Source organism: Stegostoma tigrinum, chromosome 19 (genome assembly GCF_030684315.1).
Source record: "Stegostoma tigrinum isolate sSteTig4 chromosome 19, sSteTig4.hap1, whole genome shotgun sequence".
In the NCBI taxonomy this organism is placed as follows: domain Eukaryota; kingdom Metazoa; phylum Chordata; class Chondrichthyes; order Orectolobiformes; family Stegostomatidae; genus Stegostoma; species Stegostoma tigrinum.
In genome coordinates this window covers 28,454,518-28,475,892 of record NC_081372.1, presented here as the reverse complement: position 1 = coordinate 28,475,892, position 21,375 = coordinate 28,454,518, and the positions used below count along the sequence as shown (strand labels likewise).

General features: G+C 39.9%; 1 protein-coding gene across 12 annotated transcripts in view; it reads right to left on the bottom strand.

The window, feature by feature from the left end:
* Window positions 1-21,375, bottom strand: part of LOC125461456 (myelin transcription factor 1-like) — a 149,924-nt gene that overhangs the window by 21,908 nt on the left and 106,641 nt on the right. For all 12 annotated transcript variants that reach the window (XM_048550269.2, XM_048550258.2, XM_048550267.2 and 9 more), the window contains 2 exons: window positions 7,379-7,600; window positions 1,659-1,750 (listed from right to left, as the gene is read on the bottom strand). In XM_048550269.2, the coding sequence (XP_048406226.1) occupies window positions 1,659-1,750; window positions 7,379-7,600 (314 nt within the window). The remainder of the gene's footprint in view (window positions 1-1,658; window positions 1,751-7,378; window positions 7,601-21,375) is intronic.

Genomic DNA, 21,375 nt, shown 5'->3' with positions numbered 1-21,375 from the left:
AACTTCATCCTTCCCTTCCTGTTTAGCCACTCCAGTGTCGCCAATTATAGAAAACATTGTTAAGTAGATCAATTTCTGGGAAGTTGACCATGTGATACTCTGGAGCTTCCTAACCCTGAAAAGTCATCCCAAATTTTGGGATTGGTCAGTATTGGTATGGCCCTTAGGCTCATGTGGTCTAACCTACTGATTTCTGTAATGGAACCACTTTTCAATGATATCTTCTTTGGCTGTCTCAGCTAAGACTGAGTGCAGATGGAGACCTTGTATACAAGTTTCCAGATTGAACATAAAATTGTATATTTAATAAGAAGCTCTGAGAGTCTAATTCTTACATAAAAACAAGAAGTACTTTCGAGCAATTTTCTTCCCATTCAGGCAATCAATAGTACTACTCTGTTGCTTGTTTTCTCCCATAATGCAATTCTTATTACAGTACCAAGGAAGCATTTAACCAAGTTTGGTATCAAGCAGCTTTAATAATATTGAAGTAAATGTGAATGGGTGGAAAATTACTCGAGTTTGAAGTGGTAAGTAACATAAAGGAAGATAGCTACAGTTGTTAGAGGTTAGTCCCAGGACATTACTGTGTGGCTTCCTTAGGGTTCTCTCCTAGGCCCTACCATCTTCAACTTCTTCATCATTACCATCATAAGGTTAGAGGTGGGGATGTTCACTGATGATTGTACAATGTTCCCCAGCCTTTGTGACTCCTCAGAGACTGAAGCTGTCCATGTCCAAATGCAGCAAGCCCCTTACAACAGTAAGGCGTGGGTTGATAAAAGTTAATTCACATTTGTACCACATTTTCCAGGCACTGGTCATCTCAATCAAGACAGAATCCAACTGTTATACCTTGGAATTTAACAGCAATACCATTTTTGGAATTCCCTACCATCAAGATCCTAGGGGTTACTGTTGACTAGAATCTGCTCTAGACTGGCCATATAAATTGTCTGCCTACAACAGCTGGTCAGAAGCTGGGAATTCTATGGCGAGTAATTTATCTCCTGGCTCATCCAAATTTTCCAACATCTGCAATACACAAATCAAGAACTTGTTTGAATACAGTCACTTGCCTGGAAGTCAGCGGCTCCCACATTCAAGAAACTTGACACCATCCAGTACAAAGGAGTCTGATTGAATGGTAACTTCAACATTCAATCCCTCCACCACTGATGCACAGTTACAGCAGTGTGCACCACCTACAACATACAGTGCTACAATTCACCAAAGCTCCTTAGACAGCATCTTTTAAATGACCTCTACCACCTGTAAGAATAAGGGCAGCAGATTCATGGGGACAGCACCAGTTGTAGGTTTCCCTCCGAGCCATGTACCATGCTGATTATTGCACAATTTTTTTTTACTTGTCACTGGGCCAAAATCGAAGGCAATTAGGAACGGATCATAAATGCTAGGCTACCTTACAACACACACATCCTATGAATGAATTAACAAGCAAGGCCACTCATTTACAGCAACCTATTAAATTGCATTTGTGTTTAGTACAGTAGTTGGTTGAGTTCGGGGGGTCAGTTCTGTGATTCTATCCATTTTCTTTGAAAGCCACCAAACAGTAACTGGGCAAGCTGTCTTTCCATACTTTTAACAACTCACTGGAAGACTGCATTGATCTTTTCTATTTCGTTTCTTACCGTCACTAGCTCTAAATTTGGTAGTTAGTAGATCCTCCCCTGAGAATTTTGCTTTCTTCATGGCCAAAGTAGCCCTTGGACATCCAGAAAGACTTAAAACAAAAGAAAAATAAGTTATAACAGTGAGTCAAGAATATATGTTTGAGAGTAGTTTAATAATTTTGTATATATATTCAAACATGCACATTTAATAATAATTGGAATTAAAGTATTATAATGAAGCATAATAAACAGATGTCTTCAGCACTTTTAAAAATGGTCTTAGACATCCTGGCCAGTGAAGTCTACATATGCTTAATGTTTTTAGGCTACTCTCCGTCTGCTACTCTCCCAAACAGATTAACCTGCTGCTGATGACCGATTTAATTCTGGCTTCTGACTGCTCAGGGTTTTGCTCATTACAAATACATTTACAACTCCTTTTTTCAAAGCTACACAAGTCTTAGCTATATTACATCATACCCTCCTTTAAAAAAAAGACACTTTTAATCTCTCAATCCTTGAAAATAGTTGCTCCTTGAAAGCGCTGATACCTCCCAAATCTATGACCACTTTTCTTAGATATCCAGGTTTCCACCCATCATAGCAGTAAAATGGCTCTTTCTAAAGCAGCAAACAGCATCCTGTATGACAGTTGTGCAAGTCACCTAACTGTTCTTAAACTTCTCAACCTGTCTGCCTATAACACAGCTGAGTGAATGAAATTTGTCTAAAGCCTCTTCTGTGTCATCCATTTTGGTGGGACTGCACTTGCCTGGTCCCACTTTCATTTATACAGCTGTAGCCAGGGCATCATCCCCAACGGCTTCTCACAAGAACACAAGAGAAAGGAGCAGGTACACGCCATATAACCTGCTCTGCCATTCAATATGGTCATGGTTATTGTAGGATTCAACTCCACTTTCTCATCCTCTCGATTCCTTCAGGTAGCAAAAATCTGTCTATCCCGACCTTAAAGATACTCAATGATGGAGCATCTACAACTTTACAAAGGTAGACATTTCCAAAGATTCACAACCCTTTTGGCAAATACACTTCTGCTCACCTCAGTCCTAAGTGATTGGCTCCTTTTTCTGAGATTGCAATCCCTTCTTCTAGATCCCCAGCCAGTAGAAACAAACTCTCACGGTCTACCTTTTCAAGCTACTTGAAAACCTTGCATGTTTCAAACAGGTCACCTTTCATTCTTCAAACATCAGAGAATAGAGGCCAAATTTACTCATTTGGGGTGAACCAAGTTGGAAGAAATTGGCATCTCTGATAATGGAGGCTGCATGAGGAGACTGAGATGGACCATTCACTTGGCATTTCTGGATCAATATTTGCATTGTTGTGCTGGTCTTCCCCATCATTGAGTGTGGGGATATCTGTGAAGCTTCCTATTATTTGTATAATTCATCCACCACCATTCACCACTGAATGTGCAGGACTGCACAGCTTAGATCTGAGCTGTTAGTTGTAAGATTGCTTAGTCCTGTCTGCAGTTTGGCGACTGCCACACCTGCCATGTTTTCCTGTGAGATTTTGATTGCTTAAATTTTGCCAGTACATTTTCTCAGGTGATATTATTTTTTTTACATTTCTCTACTCTTTTTAGTCTTTTGGATTCTTTTTTCTTTCTGATAGGAAACTTATCTCTTCCCCCGTGATGATAAAAACAAAACATTTCTTTAATGTCTGCTATTTTTTATTAATAGAGGGATCGAGTTCCGGAACCAAGAGGTTATAGTGAAGCTGTACAAAACTCTGGTGTGGCCGCACTTGGAGTATTGTGTACAGTTCTGGTCACCACATTATACGAAGGATGTGGAAGCTTTGGAAAGGGTACAGAGGAGATTTACTAGGATGTTGCCTGGTATGGAGGGAAGGTCTTGTGAGGAAAGGCTGAGGGACATGAGGCTGTTTTCATTAGTGAGAAGAAGGTTGAGAGGTGACTTAATTCAAACATATAAAATAATCAGAGGGTTAGATAGGGTGGATAGGGAGAGCCTTTTTCCTAGGATGGTGACGGCGAGCACGAGGGAGCATAGCTTTAAATTGAGGGATGAAAGATATAGGACAGATGTCAGAGGTAGTTTCTTTACTCAGAGAGTAGTAAGGGAATGGAACGCTTTGCCTGCAACGGTAGTAGATTCGCCAACTTTAGGTACATTTAAGTCGTCATTGGACAAGTATATGGACGTACATGGAATAGTGTAGGTTAGATGGGCTTGAGATCAGTATGACAGGTCGGCACAACATCGAGGGCCGAAGGGCCTGTACTGTGCTGTAATGTTCTATGTTCTATGTTACCATAAGAAAGTCCCGTCTCTCTGCTCCTAAGTGACCAATGTTTACTTCAGCAACTTTCTTCCTCTTCATTCAAAAATTAACGGGTTGTCACCCAAAAAATTAATCAGGGCAGACGAGCTTTCCTCTGATACTCACTCTGGGGTATGGGGGGGTCTGTCCTTAACATATAATCCATCCTAATCTGTGTAATGGTGAATAGATGCAAACCATTGATCTCTTTGTGTCACTATTTCATCTTTCATTACAGATGCTTTGTGCCTTCAGAAATAAAGTCTTTAATTTCACTTTTTTTACAATTTTCTGTATAAACCTTAGTTACTGATGCACTATTACTGCCATTTCTGTCCTTCCCTAACCCACTCAACTTGATTTTACCCATATTGCTACTCTGTCCCGTTTTCTCCACTTTTTCATTGACATTCTGAATTTCATTTTACCTGAACCCTTTCCTCACAACAGCTGTTAAAGTCCAGCCATAGCCCTACTTATACAATTCACAAGGACAATGTTCCTAGCTCAATTTAAATGAAGCTCTTGCAAATGGAACAACTCTCATTTCCGAGTACTGGTACCAGTGCCCCTTGAAACAAAGCCCTTTCTTCCCACAACAGTCTTAATTCTCACACGCAATTCTGATTTGTTGCTGCTTTGTCAATTGACACATGGGTCAGGATTAATCCAGAGATGATTACGTTTGATGTGCTGCTAATTTGAAAATAGCTCTTCAAACTCAGAAAAATAAATCATTTCCAGTTCTATCTACGTAATTGATTCCTAAGTGGACTACAATAAGTGGATCTTTGCCTTTGCACTCCAAATTCATTTCCAGTTGAGATAAGATGTCCTTAAACTCGGCTTTGGGCAGGCAACATAACCTCTGGGGCTTCAGGTTGTGGCTATAGAGAACACGGTGCCTATCCCCCTACACTAAACTATAGTGAACTATGACAAACTACACTTCTATCTCGTTTCTTTGATTTGACTGACATTTTGCACCAAGGTGTCATGCAGTGGAATTTTCCCCTCCCTAGGTGATGAGAAGGGAAACAAATGGGTGAGTTTGCTCTTGAGAAATATTTGTCTCCCTCCTTATTGCCTCTGCAATTAAATGTAGGGCAAGAAGGTCAAGGGGCAACTTTCTTGACTCACCAGCAATAAGGCTCTTGTTATCACTACCTTCCCGTGGTTCAGTCTCTTGACTGTGTATGAATTAATGCAGATCAAGGGACTTCCTATTCTCACAAACTGATACACAGCGTACATTGATAATGAATTGAGAAGGCCAATTCTTTCCAGTCTCGCATGGAGCTGAAGTAATTACAGCCCAGTAGGCCATTAATTGACCACTTAAGCATCTTAATTTTTGTAGGGCAGGAAGATTGCACATGGAACTTCCAGCCCAGAACTTTGTCAACATAGGGTGGAGCTGGAGGAACACAGCAGGTGAGGCAGCCTCAGAGGAGCAGGAAAGTCGAAGTTTCGAACTCAAAACGCCAACTTTCCTGCTCTGCTGATACTGCCTGATCTGCTGTGTTCCTCCAGCTCCACAGTGTATTGACTCTGACTCCAGTATCTGCAGTTCTTGCTGTAACCCAGAACTTATTCTCATCAAGATCAGATGGCTTTCCAGTGCCATTGTCCTAACTATTTAAGTTTCATGTGCTGTCTTCAGGCCTGCTGTCTAGGCCCATAAGGTTGAGGGTGAAGTGTTAATTCCCACCTGTACATTGATGGCATCCAACACTACCATAACACCCCATCAACGCTTCCACCTTTTAGACATTGATAGTCTGCCAGTGTCCAGTACTGGATGAATTTTTCACAATTAATTAATGGGAGGGTGCAGTCCATTGTCTACAAACCTGTTCCCTAGTCACTGAGTCCAGTCCTCTCACTGGGAGCTGTATGAGGCCAAACCAGACTGTTTACAACCTTGTTGTACACATCACTAAGATTGCCTATTCCTCCTGCCTTATTATAAACCACTCCACTCACTTTTTAACTCGCCTACTGATGAAACCCTCATTCTTGCCTTTGTTACCTCTATTCTTGACAATTCCAATGCACAGCTTGCTGGCTGCGTCCCAGTCTGCAAACTTGAGATCCCGAAAACTCTGTTACCTATGCTCAAACCACAGTAAGCTTTCCTCACCCTTTTCTTGCTGATCCACACTGGTTCCTGATTAAGGAATACTTTGACTTAACACTAACTGTGTCTTTTTCATTTTTGAGCACCCTGATTTTGCTCAGTGGAGCACTGGCAAACATGTTTTCAGTTGTAAAGTTTAAGTCTGGAATTCTACCCTTACTCTTCTCTTCTCCCCTTACCTCTTTTAAGATGATCTCTAAAACTACTTCTCTGATCAAGATTTTGGACATCTGATCTAATAATCTCTTTAAATGGCTTACCGTTTAATTGCTATCATTCTTCTGAAGCACCTTGTATTATTTTACTATGTTGTAAAGGTTAAATAAATGAGTTGTTGTAGAAAGGGGACAGTGAAGAATTAATTAATTAAGCAGAGTTAATAGCAGTCTATCTAACCATAAAAAAATGAGGCAGAAGCAAAATTTTTAAATAATTTGAGACTGGAAATATTTGCTTCATTAGCTGTGGAATGCATAACGCATTCAGTGCCTTTTTCTGTCTGTAATTTTAACACAAGAGGTGATCTATTTGTTTTAAATAGGTTAACTCTTCCACTGATAAAAACAGTAATCCCCTGGCTGTTAATTTTCCTTAAGATTATCAGCAATTGTATATTTTTAATAGTACAGGATCAATACTGCAGTGACGTAGTTATTCTTGGACTTCAGATAGATTTATAACTTTTGTCCCAATGAAACATGTTGTGAGCCAAGCTCTTGCTAGCAATTGCCAGTTGAAGAAGCACAGTATCCTCTAGAGGTGCTGACAAGAGAATGACAGTACTATAATTCCACCATAAAGCTGCAGTATCTTATTCTAAAGTTTAATTCACTCAACTGTTTGTCAGAATCTTCAACAATGTTTTAGTTTACTAACAGCATACTGCTCCAAGTTGTACAAATAATTTTTACCCATTAGAACTTAAATATTGTGGCATTAGCAATGGGAGAATAGTAGCTTTTGTGAGCTTGGCATTCCATGCAGATGTTTGACATCAACCAATAAATGATGGGAAATAAATCTGGATCCTATACATTTTTTCTGAAAGTCCTTTCACTCTTGGTTCAGTGGGGACATTGATACCTTTATTTTAAACTGCTAAATGCCTTTCTTGACCAAATTACAGAAACAATTTGCATGAGACTGTGAAGCACTGACAATATCAGATCTTAGAAATTTTAGATTAGGAGTATATTTTGATCATAATGGAACCAAAATATTTCAATACAGTTCTTGCAGTTTTATTTAGATTACTTGATTTCAGGCTAATGATACATACCTTCGATGTGTAAGAAAACTGCCATTGGCGTGCCCTGAGCCATCACAGCCTGGGGTTGGACAAGCTGGTCCATCTCCTTTCACAGGTTTCCAAGCAAATGGTGACCCATTGTGGAATCCTTCCTTTTGTCTGCGTGCAGCCAAAGGACAACCAGATGCACTACGGTGCGATGCATACTTGCCACTTACATGCCCAAGCCCGTCACAACCAGGAACAGGGCATCTAAAAAAAAGAAAGAATTTATACTGATTCACTGTCCTAATAACTGCAGCAAAAATAAGGAGAAATGCCACAGGAATACAGGGAAAACACATTTAGGAGGCAAAAGCCAAGTATTATTAAATTGCAAATGTGAAAGTAATGCAGTCCATTTGTACAGAATGCAACATGTGTTATTCATAGTTAGAATGTGGTTTGGACTATAAATGTGATGTTTAATTGCAAACTAGACACGTGTCTTAAGACTGCTGCTCACGTATACCCAATAGGATTAATGTAGCTGTTTGTAAGTGACAATAAATAGGGCTTAGCAAATTGCATGTAAACATCAAGCCTTGGGCCAATAGCTGTTTCGTTCTTCTTTTTAAAACATGGCTTCGCATTCATGAAATGTGACACTTTGAAACCTGATGTCTGGGATGTGATAAATATGCAGGTGATGTAAGGATTTGAAAACTTGTGTAATTATCCATTTATATCTTTGAACTGGAATATATTTAATAATTTGCAATTTCTTTCACGAGGATTTTAAGTGTATGTTCTGCATTTGGCTGCTTGACTTTACATGGTACAAAATTAAAGTCTTGCAAATAGAAATTTACCATCACATCATTCCAGGAAAAAAAAATGAAGATACCACCTTCACTGCCAGGTGATAACTGAAGAGAGCTGAACACCTGATCTTACAAAACCCACCTTATTAATTTTGTTCTTTTAGCTGTTTTGGCTAGTGTTTTAATACCCATTTTAGGATGGGTGAGTTTAGAGTTATGCAGAAAATCAAGGAAATTGGGGCCTGTCTCATTATGCTTGAATTTGAATAGAATTTGGCTCCTAATGAAGCTTGCATAATTCTAATAAGTCTCCAAATGACCAGGTTTCCAACTCTCATTCAGCATATAGATACTGATGAGATTTAATAGAAAATTAAATTGTGCCCTTTACTGAATTTCCTTTCATTCTACAACTTTAACATAAGCAAATTGATGACAATCTTTCTAGCTAAATGTACACAATACAGAAGTTACAGTGAACTCAACTAAAGAAATTTTGATTTGACTTTTGAATCCACATTTTTATACTCCTTACAGAAAGAAGTAAAATGCATATGTTTGCTCATATAAATGTTTCTTTCTAAGAATAAAGGTGTGCTAAAGTCACCATTGTCCTACCAGACCACAGAATTACCCTGTCATGAGACAGCAATGAGTGGTTTAACCTGAGGGTCAACATGCCTAAAGTAAGGGCACAGGTTGAAAAGTTGAATCCTTCATGATATCAGCCAGTGTGGGAATTGAATCCACACTGTTGCCAAGACAAACCAGCCATCCAGCCAACTGAGCTAACCAACCCTGTTCTAAGACTAAGCTGTATGTATGTATGATGTTTTTGACAGATAGTGTTGTGATGTACTTAGGGACGGTTGCTTTGGACATGACTCTGTAAAGTTACTGCTGAACAGTCAATGTATTTGATTTTGGCTTTCTGGTACATGATCATTGGAGTATGCTGGTCAGCAATCCATTCCAATGGCAAAGTGGACCGCAATATTTCAGATGTCAAGCATATTTATTGATGCAGTTTGCAGCATCCACAGGAGAAGTGCCAGAGCTGCTACAGGGAAGGTAATTAATGATAGGGAACCCTGCTCACAAAGGGTAGCTTGTCCCCGTGCAACTGTGGTAAAGATTATTTTTGTGGACTTTCATAGAATCATACAGCATGGAAATTGAGCCTTTGGTCCAACCAGTCCATGCCGACCATAATTGCAAACTAAACGCCCTATCTGCCTGTGATTGGCCCATATTCCTCCAAACATTTCTTATTCATGGGCTTATCTAAATATCTTTTAAATGTAACTATGCTTGCGTCCACAATTCAAGTTCTGACTTTGCAGAGCCTCTTCCTTACCATCGCCTATAAAATTTATTGAAGCCGACACTGTTGCACTTTTGACCAATTCTGAAAGAAAACAGTAGTCCCATTTATGAATCAGATGGGCACTTATGGACGCCCAGAGGCCAACAATTTTTCAAATGGTGTCAACCATATTAACAACAGAGAAGTAAGTGACCAATCCCATTTTTCAACCATTCCTATCCCATTAACATCAAATGAGATCCGTCAAATTCAAAACTCTTTTTTAATATTAAGGAAAGTGGTTCATCTGTAATGGGGTGCTGCACTTTGAAATTTGGGGTTAACATTTATCAGTTTAGTTTTATAGTTCAGCGTACAGTGGTGAATTCCCCAGCAAAGTAAAATAATATCATTCAAGAACTTTCAAAAAGTATCGGGGTACAAGGTTCAATGTATATTTTGGAGCCTCACTGAACATCTGCAAGCCAGTGCAATTGTTAGGAATTCTCCATGGTGATTAATTTACCTGGGGAAATGGCCAGCTTGGTGGTCAGGACTGGCTTCTACGATACTGTCTTTAAAACTAACACAAAAGATTGTGGAAAAATAGAGCATAGAACATAGAACAATTCAGCGCAGAACAAGCCCTTCGGCCCTCCATGTTGCGCCGGCCTATGAACTAATCCAAGCCCCTCCCCCTACACTATCCCGTCATCAGTGAAACATGAGTGAAATGTGATTTGTGCTGAAAATTTCACCAATTTTTGTATTCATTATATGTTGATGCCAAGAAAATTACACAAAAAACAAGAGCAATTGTGTAAACTTCTGTTTGTGACATCTGTTCCTGTGTTATTTGGAGTATTAAAGACACAATTAATGAATTCTAGATAAATATTACACGTTATGTATAGTTTGTATATATGCATACTGACACAGCAGTGCTCATAGTGTTGCACAGTTCATGCTTTTTCCATAAAACTTGGACGCCATATCAATAAACAATAAATTGCCAAGGCTAGTAATTGACAGTTTTGCTTTTATTCTTAAATATTTTGGAATTTTTACTGATGTTCAAGAGACTTGATTCTGAGGCTGTTCATTTTTATAATTATGAAACTTCAGAGTGAATTAGTTTATTCTTGCGTTTATAAATGAGTAGTCTTAAATTTCTAAACATTTTTATAAACTTAATTTTACTTTTTTCCCTTTCCTGAAGCTGAAAATGTATATCATTGTGGTATGCAAAATGACCCAGGTCTGAGATATCCTATACTAAAGGAATGGTTTGTCTTACGTAAATGCTAATGCCTAACATTTGGCTAAAAAGATTATTAACTTTTTATGTACCTTATAATAGGTTGACCCCCAAATAATAGCAAAATCATCTGAACACTTTTTTTTGTTTGCCACTGAATTCAATTTCACCTGGTAGAATTATTGAATAGCACACCACTGAAACCATTGTTCAGCTCCTTGTGTCTGCTCATTTATTGCAACTTTTGGGTGCAATGTCAGCTGTAATAGTTTCTCCCCTAGCTGCTCTGCGAGAACACGGCAATGGGAAATAGTGGATTTCAATCTTTCCACAATCCTAGTTGTGCAGAAGTTTATCTTCTGCTTTTAGACTACAGATTTAGTCATATAAACCTTATGTTTGCAAGGGTAGGTACTCGGGAGTAAAGTGTCCCATTACTTACCCTAGCAATAGCAATACCACCTAGGTGGAGTCAACAGAACCAGTGCAGAAGATTGAGGAATTTTAAAGGTATTCTCCAAACCACTCAGCTTCATGTGTACCATTGAAGTTTATGCTGATCTATTGCTCAGTTGATCCAGCTCAGGCCTCCTGCACAAAACTCCTTGCCCAATCTTGAGTTTGCACGATTCTGCAATTCATGCTGGTTCAGGAAGGCTCTTTAAATTTTGCTGATTGGCTAAGGTGCACAGGCACTAGTCAGCACATCTTAAAAGCTTTCTCATATCACAAATGATCTAACTTACTAAGAAATCAATAGTGTACACAAATGAAACTACCAAATTGTCTCAGCATAGTTTCTGTAAGTCACCTTCAGTCATTTATGAATTAGGTTATTCAAAGGTGGGGGATGTGACACTCTAATTAAATATAATTAATTTTGCTGATGAATCCTTTTCTAACCATATAAATTGCACAAACCTAACAATAATAAATATTAATTATTAATAGATTAGGCAATATTTTTAAATGGTAAAAAATGGTAACAACTATGTTCTATTACCCTGACCAATTGCACTGGTTCATGGAAGATGAATATTTGTACTCTTGAAGATGATTTTGGCAGAACTTGAACTACATCTTAAATGCTGCAATTTCAAGCAGTTTTGGCACACAAACATGAAATTTTGCCCCTGGTGTTCAGCAACAAGTTTAATAACTCCGAAGAATGATGGAGTTCTGAGGTGGAGGGGCTGGGGTTGGGTGGTATGATGCAGTGAGTGCTCCAGTTTCAAATCCATGGAGGGGCAGCCTTAGGATTTGGATAGTAGAAGATTTGTCAAAATCAGCAGCAAAGATTTGTTGATAGGAGTCAAAGGTGATAGCTTTGATTCTGTCAATGTTTTGCAGCATTAAGTTGTATCTCATCCAAGACTTGTTGGATATGCAATCTAACAACACAGAGGCAGTGCAAGGGTTAGGAGAGGTGGTGGAAAGATAAGAGCTGGGTATTGCCGATATATTTGTAGATGCTGGTACTTTGGATACAGCCACCCAAGGGAAACATGTGGATGATGGAAAGGAGAAAAGTGGAGAATTAGAAAGCCTCTACAGACTTACCTCATTCTTTTTACTCTTAATTTTATTTACAGCTGGTGGTTTCGTCAAATGTCTTTGTTTGCTACTTCAGAGGCTTTGAGTTTTGTTTAGAACATTACTTGTTAACAATTTTTTTTGTTTAGGAAGATTTCCCAAGGTTTGCAGTATGGATTCACCAATGGGGGCTACTTGCTTTACTATTACATACGTTGGAGAATGAAGAGGTGGTCGAAACCGGGGAACCTGGGAGGCCAAATTCAATACTGCAGAAGATCCACATCTCTTCACAAGTATCTATCCACCAGAACATTTGGATTAAGAAAGTTTTATTTGAAAATTATCCTGGATATATGAACACCTTCTGGGAAATATGTGACAGCTTTGAGCATCAGGCAGAAATATCTGAGAATCTCATTAAGAACCAAGTCAGTATTTACTTTGGTTCGGAAACTCACAATAGTGTTTGATTTCCTGAGAATGGACTATGAATTTATAGAGAAAATAAAATGGCAGAATGCATGACTTTAAAGTGTATGTTGAATTAGCTGCCAAGTCCACTTACACCAGCCTCCAACACTACTTCACCTGATAACTACACTTGCTTTTTAATGTCTAGTAGTTATAACAGAAATGAATAGAAAACATAGCATCATGTTAATGACAATTAGAAAAGCTAAACTTGTTATATCTGGCATCTGGTGTAAATTGTTCCTTTAGCATGCACAGAGATAATTGATTAATTAAACAGCAGTCCCTTAATATAAAATGCATTGAGAGTTGCAACTGGGAGAGAGGCTGTTAAACATTGCTTATCCATATGTTTGTCTCCTTCTTCCCAGTACATGGTAATCTATCTTAAGATAACTGTGTCAAATATTATAGCGTTGCTGTGTTGATTATTTAAAGTAACATTACTCAAGTTTCATTAACACAGGATAATATTTCTTCATTTTCTTGTGTTAGCAAAATATATAATTAAAAAGGCTGTGTTTTCAGTAAAAAGAACACTAAATCATTGTTTAATTGGTTTACTTTATAGCGAAAATTATAAAAAAGTAAGTTGAGTTAAAAGTGGTAAAATTGGTTTTAGGCAGTAGCACCAAAGGGAGAAAACTAAATTGGCAACTCATTTTACACCCTCCTTGAGGCCCCTTATTTGCTCATATCCATCACACACTTTTGCCAAAGACTAACTGCCCCCAACATGTGGCTGTTTTTTTGCCAGTTTCAGCTTCGTTAAGACAAAGCATTCACTGTTTCAAATCAAAATTGACAGCAAGTCTCACGACCTTACCAAGGATGAAGATGTAGAAGTGCCACTGCTGTAGTAATGCAAGTAAATAAGAAATGCCCAGACTCTGCTAAGAGATTTGTATTCCTGAAAATGGCAACAGATTGAAACTCAGAAGCTGTAAGTTTTTGGTAATACTTCAATTTGAGACTCACCAACATCTGATTGCAATACTCTTACATGTTGCTTTGTGCCTGTCATAACAGTGCTAAATATACAGTTGAAAATAAGATATAACTTTAAAAATGGCATTGTGCTGCAAAATAAACTCATACATTAAGATTACAAATATATTGTAAAAAACAAATGTTTGTTGATTTAAGATAGTGCATAATGTAGTTATAAGCACACCACCTTGCAATTGTTTCTCAGTAAGATCTTTTGGGTTAATATATTTGCATGGCAAGAGGTCAAAATTGAATATTATTTTGCAAAATCATATGAAATAAAGTATTCTAGATAATAATACATCAACAGCACTTGAAGTTTTATACAGATATTCCATAAAGCTTGAGAATATAATTTTCTCAGAAATGTTCAGTGATGCAATTTAGTACCTCTAACGGTATAATCCTAAATGGGATATTATTAACGGCATTCATCAATCAGGAGCGTAGGAGTAGGTTCAGGTTGGAGCCTTGAATCAGTTATTAACCACTTTCATTAATTTGGGAAATACTGGTGTGAAGTTCACATTAATGGTACTCCTATTGCATTATCATCAACTCTACAGACACAAACCACAAAAAATTAGTAAAAGCGTAGACATAAATGCAAGTTATTGTTGATAAGCGAAGCAGGCAAATATTACAACAAAGAAGTCGAATATGGAAACAGTTTATTTGCTCAACAAAATAAAACAAAGGTTCTCCAAGTGTTAATTTGAGGACAAAATGTGCCAGGGGCTAGCAGTGAAATTTGATTGCATTATATAAATTTTGTGGGCATAGAACAGATATTAGAAGGTATAATTTAGGAAAGAAACAGCCTTCAAGTCTACCTGAAAAATTACTGACTTGATAATGGGCAAAACCCTATTTTCCATCTTTCTTCAAAGCAGACAGTAGGGCATTTCTGAAGGAAACACAGTGTGCCTTGGATAAACTGGCTTTTCCTAACTTTAATCCAGTTTTTTTATACAAAAACTGCACTTTAATCAATGGGCTAATAAATGTTGAAGCAGTTAAATGATTTGAACGATTCATCACCAGCTTGTGAAATTTTAAAAAATAATCATTTCCCATGATTGGTTTTAAATAACAGTTTTTCAAATAACAAATATTCTTTTCTAACAGATCCTGCATTTCAAACAATTTACTTTGTAAATTGAATCAAACATTATAAAGAGAAACACAATTCTTTTCCCATCCCAAAGTAATCTTTAATGGAGTTTTTCAAGAATGCTTTTCTACTGCTTGAGGCAAATATTACTGTGCTTAGAGAAAATGCATTATTGGACATTAACTTTCACATTATGCAAAATTAGTCAGACACATTTTACATATACTGTGTGCATCTCATACAATAGATTCATGCAAATGATTGTCAGTTTAATGTAGGTCTAAGCAACAGAAGTAACTGAAATTGTTTATTTTTTGAAGCTTAAGTATGTTGAGATTTGATATTGGTGAATACAATGACACTAATTTATTTTTAGTAGGTATGTTGTAGATGTCAGCTTCAGAGGTAGATTTGCCATGTCAACATTGTAGCACTAGTTTCAATATAACAATGACAAGGGACCTTTTCAATTCTCTAATACCTTATTTATACCTGTATCAAGTACTGTTTCTATTTTGTAATGAAAGCCTATGACCTGATGAGTCAGCTAATTTTACAGTAATAAGTAGTTAATCATTATTTGAAATTAAAGCTTTGCTTAATTATTTTAAGTTTGCTTCTGCAATGTGGATACTGCAATCACTGGTTGCCCTGAGAACATTTAGAGACATTGAAGAACTTGAGTCATGCCCCTGGGTTGGCTGTCTAGTAGGATAACTGCTAGACTACTATGCCCTGACAATGATGGTTTAAAACCCAATCCCACCAAATCTTTTTTTCTGAAGAAGGGCCTAGGCCCGAAACGTCAGCTTTCCTGCTCCTCTGATGCTGCTTGGCCTGCTGTGTTCATCCAGCTTTTGTTATCTCAGATTCTCCAGCATCTGCAGTTCCTACTGCCTCTGACCAAAATTGGATTTCTTTTTACTTTTCCTGCATCTCCCAGCACAGGAGGGTCTATGGAATTTGTCCTCAGCTTTCATTACTATAAATTATTGTAACACAACAAATGGCTTTGATAGTCTCGTAGTAAGAAAACTCAGTTTTACAAGTCTGTAATTTGAAGGTTCTGTTGTCAAAGACGCAAGAATGTGGTTTTACGGTCAACAGGTTTCTTGCAGGTCCAAGTTCTGTAATTTGACCCACAAAGCTCAAACAACCCAGTTTGTCTCTCAACAAATAGACGGAGGGAAAATGGGATTAAACAGGATGTGCAACCTATCAAGGGCTATAAAATGTACGAAAGTGCATATACTTGAGGAAGAGGTGATTACCTAGTGGTATTACCACTAGGCTATTGATCCAGTGACCCCAAGTAACATTCCAGGGTCCCAGGTTCAAATCTTGGCATGGTGGAATTTGAATTCAATACAAATCTGAAATTAAGAGTCTAATATTGACCATGAAACTATTGCTAATTGTTACAGAAAAACTCATGTGGTTCCCTAATGTCACTGGGGCCTTATTTGTTCTGGACCACGTGTGATTCCAGACCCACAGCAATGTGGTTGAATCTTAACTGTTCTACAGGTAATAATAAAATAAAATGGATGGATAAAACATTCTGACCTAGGCAGTAATGCCCAAAATCAGTGAAAGAATAACAACAAAACAGTGTGCACAAAGGGAAAATGCTTGAAGGTACTAAGTTCTGTAGTGTTTTGGTTTAAAATCTCAGAATCTCACTTTCATAAGTCAATTCAGTTTTGCTTCAGTGATAATTGTAACGATCAACCTTGGTCTGAAATTTGGTCCCCAGGTCAGGAGCACAGATTTGGGACAATTTCCTGCTCTGCAAGCCAGACCTGAAGAAAAATGTTTCTGAGCGTATGGAGTTTTGTTCTGGAGATCAGCATGAAACTGGGAATTTTGCCCACCACCCCTAGAAAGATTAGAAGGTGCATTGATGGGCTTGTTGAAAGACCTGCCTTGGAGCTGCAGCACAAGAGGAGGTATAGAACAAGAAAAACCTTCCAGCCCTAATTGCTCACATCCCACACAATTCCCATGCTCCAACTCTGCCAATTCATTACATCTTATATTGCCCAGTGCCCATGGCCCCTTATATCGTTTATGCCAACGTTTATATCCCTCTATTCATCCCTACGACTTTTCACACCCCTTTGCCAATTCATGCACCTAGGCTCTTACACTCACCAGGTTAACTCACTCCGTTCCATGACGGGCAGATCTGAGAACCTATGCTGAGATTAAATAAAGTTATTGACCGACTGCTGAATTCATTTAAAAAAAGTTCAAATTGATTTAAACAAAATCCATTCACTACAATTAGCTTCCTTTAATCCCTTATGAAAGAAAGCTTTTGTTTTCACAGTCCCAGTTCAAACACTTCAAAGTATTTGGAGCTGCCCATCAAACTTTGAACTAAAGGCAACCCATTGAGATAATGAATAGTTGTAAAATCAATCATGCAGCACTAATCATATAATGATAGCCCTAGGTTTATGTCAAGAGACAGACAAAAATGTTTTTTGAGCTCCTTTTTTAAACATTTAAATGACAGCAGATTTAAATGTCCTGAGTACTTAACAGCTCCCTTTGACAGTTCCAGCCAGTTTATCCACTTTTCATGCTCATTTATCAGCATTTAACAATCCCAAAGGCTGCTTGATCTTCTCCTCTCCCAAAGTGCATCTTATTCTCTTAAAAGCATCCCAAACGTGTCCCTGGTACATACCCAAAGATTACCTTATTGCTCCAAAAATTATTGTTCCCTCTCCAAAGAACTCTGGAAAATTCAAAACTTCTCCTACCAGGTCTAAAGAGCACAAGCTTTTTTTGTTTGCTAGTTCCCTGGAGGGACAGGTTTATATGCGTAGCTTCCTCTTTGAGGGTGTGCCATGTGGCCCACTCCTGTGAAGCTAATAGGGCCTGTATTCAAGGTGGGACTTCCAGATTTGGGCCATCAGTGCCATGTTTGCACCATAAGATGTAGGAGTAGAAGTAGGCCATTCAGCAAATCAAGTCTGTACTGCCATTTAATTAGGTCATGGCTGACTTAATAACTTTCAATTCCATTTTTTTGCCTTTTTTCCAAAACTCTTAATTCCTTTACTGAATAAAAATCTGGCCATTTCAACTGTGAATGTAAGTGATGACCCAGTATCAACAGCCCTTTGTGGTGAAGGATTCGACAGATTCACAACCATCTGAGAGAAGAAATTCCTTCTCATGTGTGTCTTTAATGTGTGACCCCTCATTCTGGTTCTAGGCTCCCTCACAAGGGAGAACAACTTTTCCAGAACCCTCTGGTTCTAGACTCCCTCACAAGGGAAAACAACTTTTCCAGAACCCTCTGGTTCTAGACTCCCTCACAAGGGAAAACAACTTTTCCAGAACCCTCTGGTTCTAGACTCTCTCACAAGGGAAAACAACTTTTCCACATTTACTCTGTCAAATCTTCCGAGAATCTTGTATGTTTCAATAAGGTGGTTTCTAATTCTTCGATATTCCAATGAATACAGGCTCAATTTACTCAATCTCTCCTTGTAAGTCGCTCCATTGCTGGTATTAACTTGAATGAAAATCTCTAGACTGTGTCCAATTCCAGTATATCTTTCCTTATATTAGGGGTCCAAAATGTTCACAGTATTCCAGCTAGTGTCTTATAATAGTTTGAACAAAATATTCCTACTTTTATACCCCATTTTCTTCAAAGTAAAGGCTAATATCCCTTTTGTCTTCAGCAGTGGCAAAGTGGTAATGCCTTCGGATGATTAATCTGGAATCACAAGCTAATGGTCTGAGACATGGTTTTGAATTGCACTATAGCAGGTGGTGAAATTTGAAATCTGGAATAAAAGCCTAAACAAATGGCAACCATGTAACTCTTGTCAATTGTCATAAAAACCCACCTAGTTTGCTAATGTCTTTTAGGGAAGAAAATCAGGCATCCTCACAGTCGTCCTACATATGACTCCAGATCCGTGACAGTGTGATTGGCTCTTAACTACGATCTGAGTCATTAGGAATGAACAATAAATGCTGTCTTAGCCAATTATGTCCATATTTTATGACCAAATTAAAAAAAAATTCAGTGCCTCTCTGTCTGCGAAAAGTTCAGTCCCATGTCATTTTTGCGCCTAGCATCCATCTCGCCTTTGACCTTAAATAGTCATAATGCTCTAATTGTATCTTGTTCTCTCACCTTGGCCTACCAAGTTCTGGAGATTTACTGGAACTGTGATAAAGAAAGGTTCAAGGTATAACATAGTGGTGTCTTTAAAATAAACGTTAGCTTTAGTTTGGAGTCTTTCTGCGACAACATCAATAAAAGTATCCATTAAATCCGGTTAATAAAATGTGAGGCTGGATGAACACAGCAGGTCAAGCAGCATCTCAGGAGCACAAAAGCTGACGTTTCGGGCCTAGACCCTTCATCAGAGAGGGGGATGGGGAGAGGGAACTGGAATAAATAGGGAGAGAGGGGGAGGCGGACCGAAGATGGAGAGTAAAGAAGATAGGTGGAGAGAGTGTAGGTGGGGAGGTAGGGAGGGGATAGGTCAGTCCAGGGAAGACGGACAGGTCAAGGAGGTGGGATGAGGTTAGTAGGTAGCTGGGGGTGCGGCTTGGGGTGGGAGGAAGGGATGGGTGAGAGGAAGAACCGGTTAGGGAGGCAGAGACAGGTTGGACTGGTTTTGGGATGCAGTGGGTGGGGGGGAAGAGCTGGGCTGGTTGTGTGGTGCAGTGGGGGGAGGGGACGAACTGGGCTAGTTTAGGGATACAGTAGGGGAAGGGGAGATTTTGAAACTGGTGAAGTCCACATTGATACCATATGGCTGCAGGGTTCCCAGGCGGAATATGAGTTGCTGTTCCTGCAACCTTCGGGTGGCATCATTGTGGCACTGCAGGAGGCCCATGATGGACATGTCATCTAGAGAATGGGAGGGGGAGTGGAAATGGTTTGCGACTGGGAGGTGCAGTTGTTTTTTGCGAACTGAGCGGAGGTGTTCTGCAAAGCGGTCCCCAAGCCTCCGCTTGGTTTCCCCAATGTAGAGGAAGCCGCACCGGGTACAGTGGATGCAGTATACCACATTGGCAGATGTGCAGGTGAACCTCTGCTTAATGTGGAATGTCATCTTGGGGCCTGGGATGGGGGTGAGGGAGGAGGTGTGGGGACAAGTGTAGCATTTCCTGCGGTTGCAGGGGAAGGTGCCGGGTGTGGTGGGGTTGGAGGGCAGTGTGGAGCGAACAAGGGAGTCACGGAGAGAGTGGTCTCTCCGGAAAGCAGACAGGGGAGGGGATGGAAAAATATCTTGGGTGGTGGGGTCGGATTGTAAATGGCGGAAGTGTTGGAGGATAATGCGTTGTATCCGGAGGTTGGTAGGGTGGTGTGTGAGAACGAGGGGGATCCTCTTGGGGCGGTTGTGGCGGGGGCGGGGTGTGAGGGATGTGTTGCGGGGAATACGGGAGACGTGGTCAAGGGCGTTCTCGATCACTGTGGGGGGAAAGTTGCGGTCCTTAAAGAACTTGGACATCTGGGATGTGCGGGAGTGGAATGTCTTATCGTGGGAGCAGATGAGGCGGAGGCGGAGGAATTGGGAATAGGCATCTTCCCCTGCAACCGCAGGAAATGCTACACTTGTCCCCACACCTCCTCCCTCACCCCCATCCCAGGCCCCAAGATGACATTCCACATTAAGCAGAGGTTCACCTGCACATCTGCCAATCTGGTATACTGCATCCACTGTACCCGGTGCGGCTTCCTCTACATCGGGGAAACCAAGCGGAGGCTTGGGGACCGCTTTGCAGAACACCTCCGCACAGTTCGCAACAAACAACTGCACCTCCCAGTCGCAAACCATTTCCACTCCCCCTCCTATTCTCTAGATGACATGTCCATCATGGGCCTCCTGCACTGCCACAATGATGCCACCCGAAGGTTAGAGGAACAGCAACTCATATTCTGCCTGGGAACCCTGCAGCCATATGGTATCAATGTGGACTTCACCAGTTTCAAAATCTCCCCTTCCCCTACTGCATCCCTAAACCAGCCCAGTTCGTCCCCTCCCCCCACTGCACCACACAACCAGCCCTGCTCTTCCCCCCCACCCACTGCATCCCAAAACCAGTCCAACCTGTCTCTGCCTCCCTAACTGGTTCTTCCTCTCACCCATCCCTTCCTCCCACCCCAAGCCGCACCCCCAGCTACCTACTAACCTCATCCCACCTCCTTGACCTGTCCGTCTTCCCTGGACTGACCTATCCCCTCCCTACCTCCCCACCTACACTCTCTCCACCTATCTTCTTTACTCTCCATCTTCGGTCCGCCTCCCCCTCTCTCCCTATTTATTCCAGTTCCCTCTCCCCATCCCCGTCTCTGATGAAGGGTCTAGGCCCGAAACGTCAGCTTTTGTGCTCCTGAGATGCTGCTTGGCCTGCTGTGTTCATCCAGCCTCACATTTTATTATCTTGGAATTCTCCAGCATCTGCAGTTCCCATTATCTCATTAAATCCGGTTACCCTTTTCTGTATGTACCCATGAAAATTCTTAACAATATTTTGCATTTCCGACTCCTCTCAACTGCCACA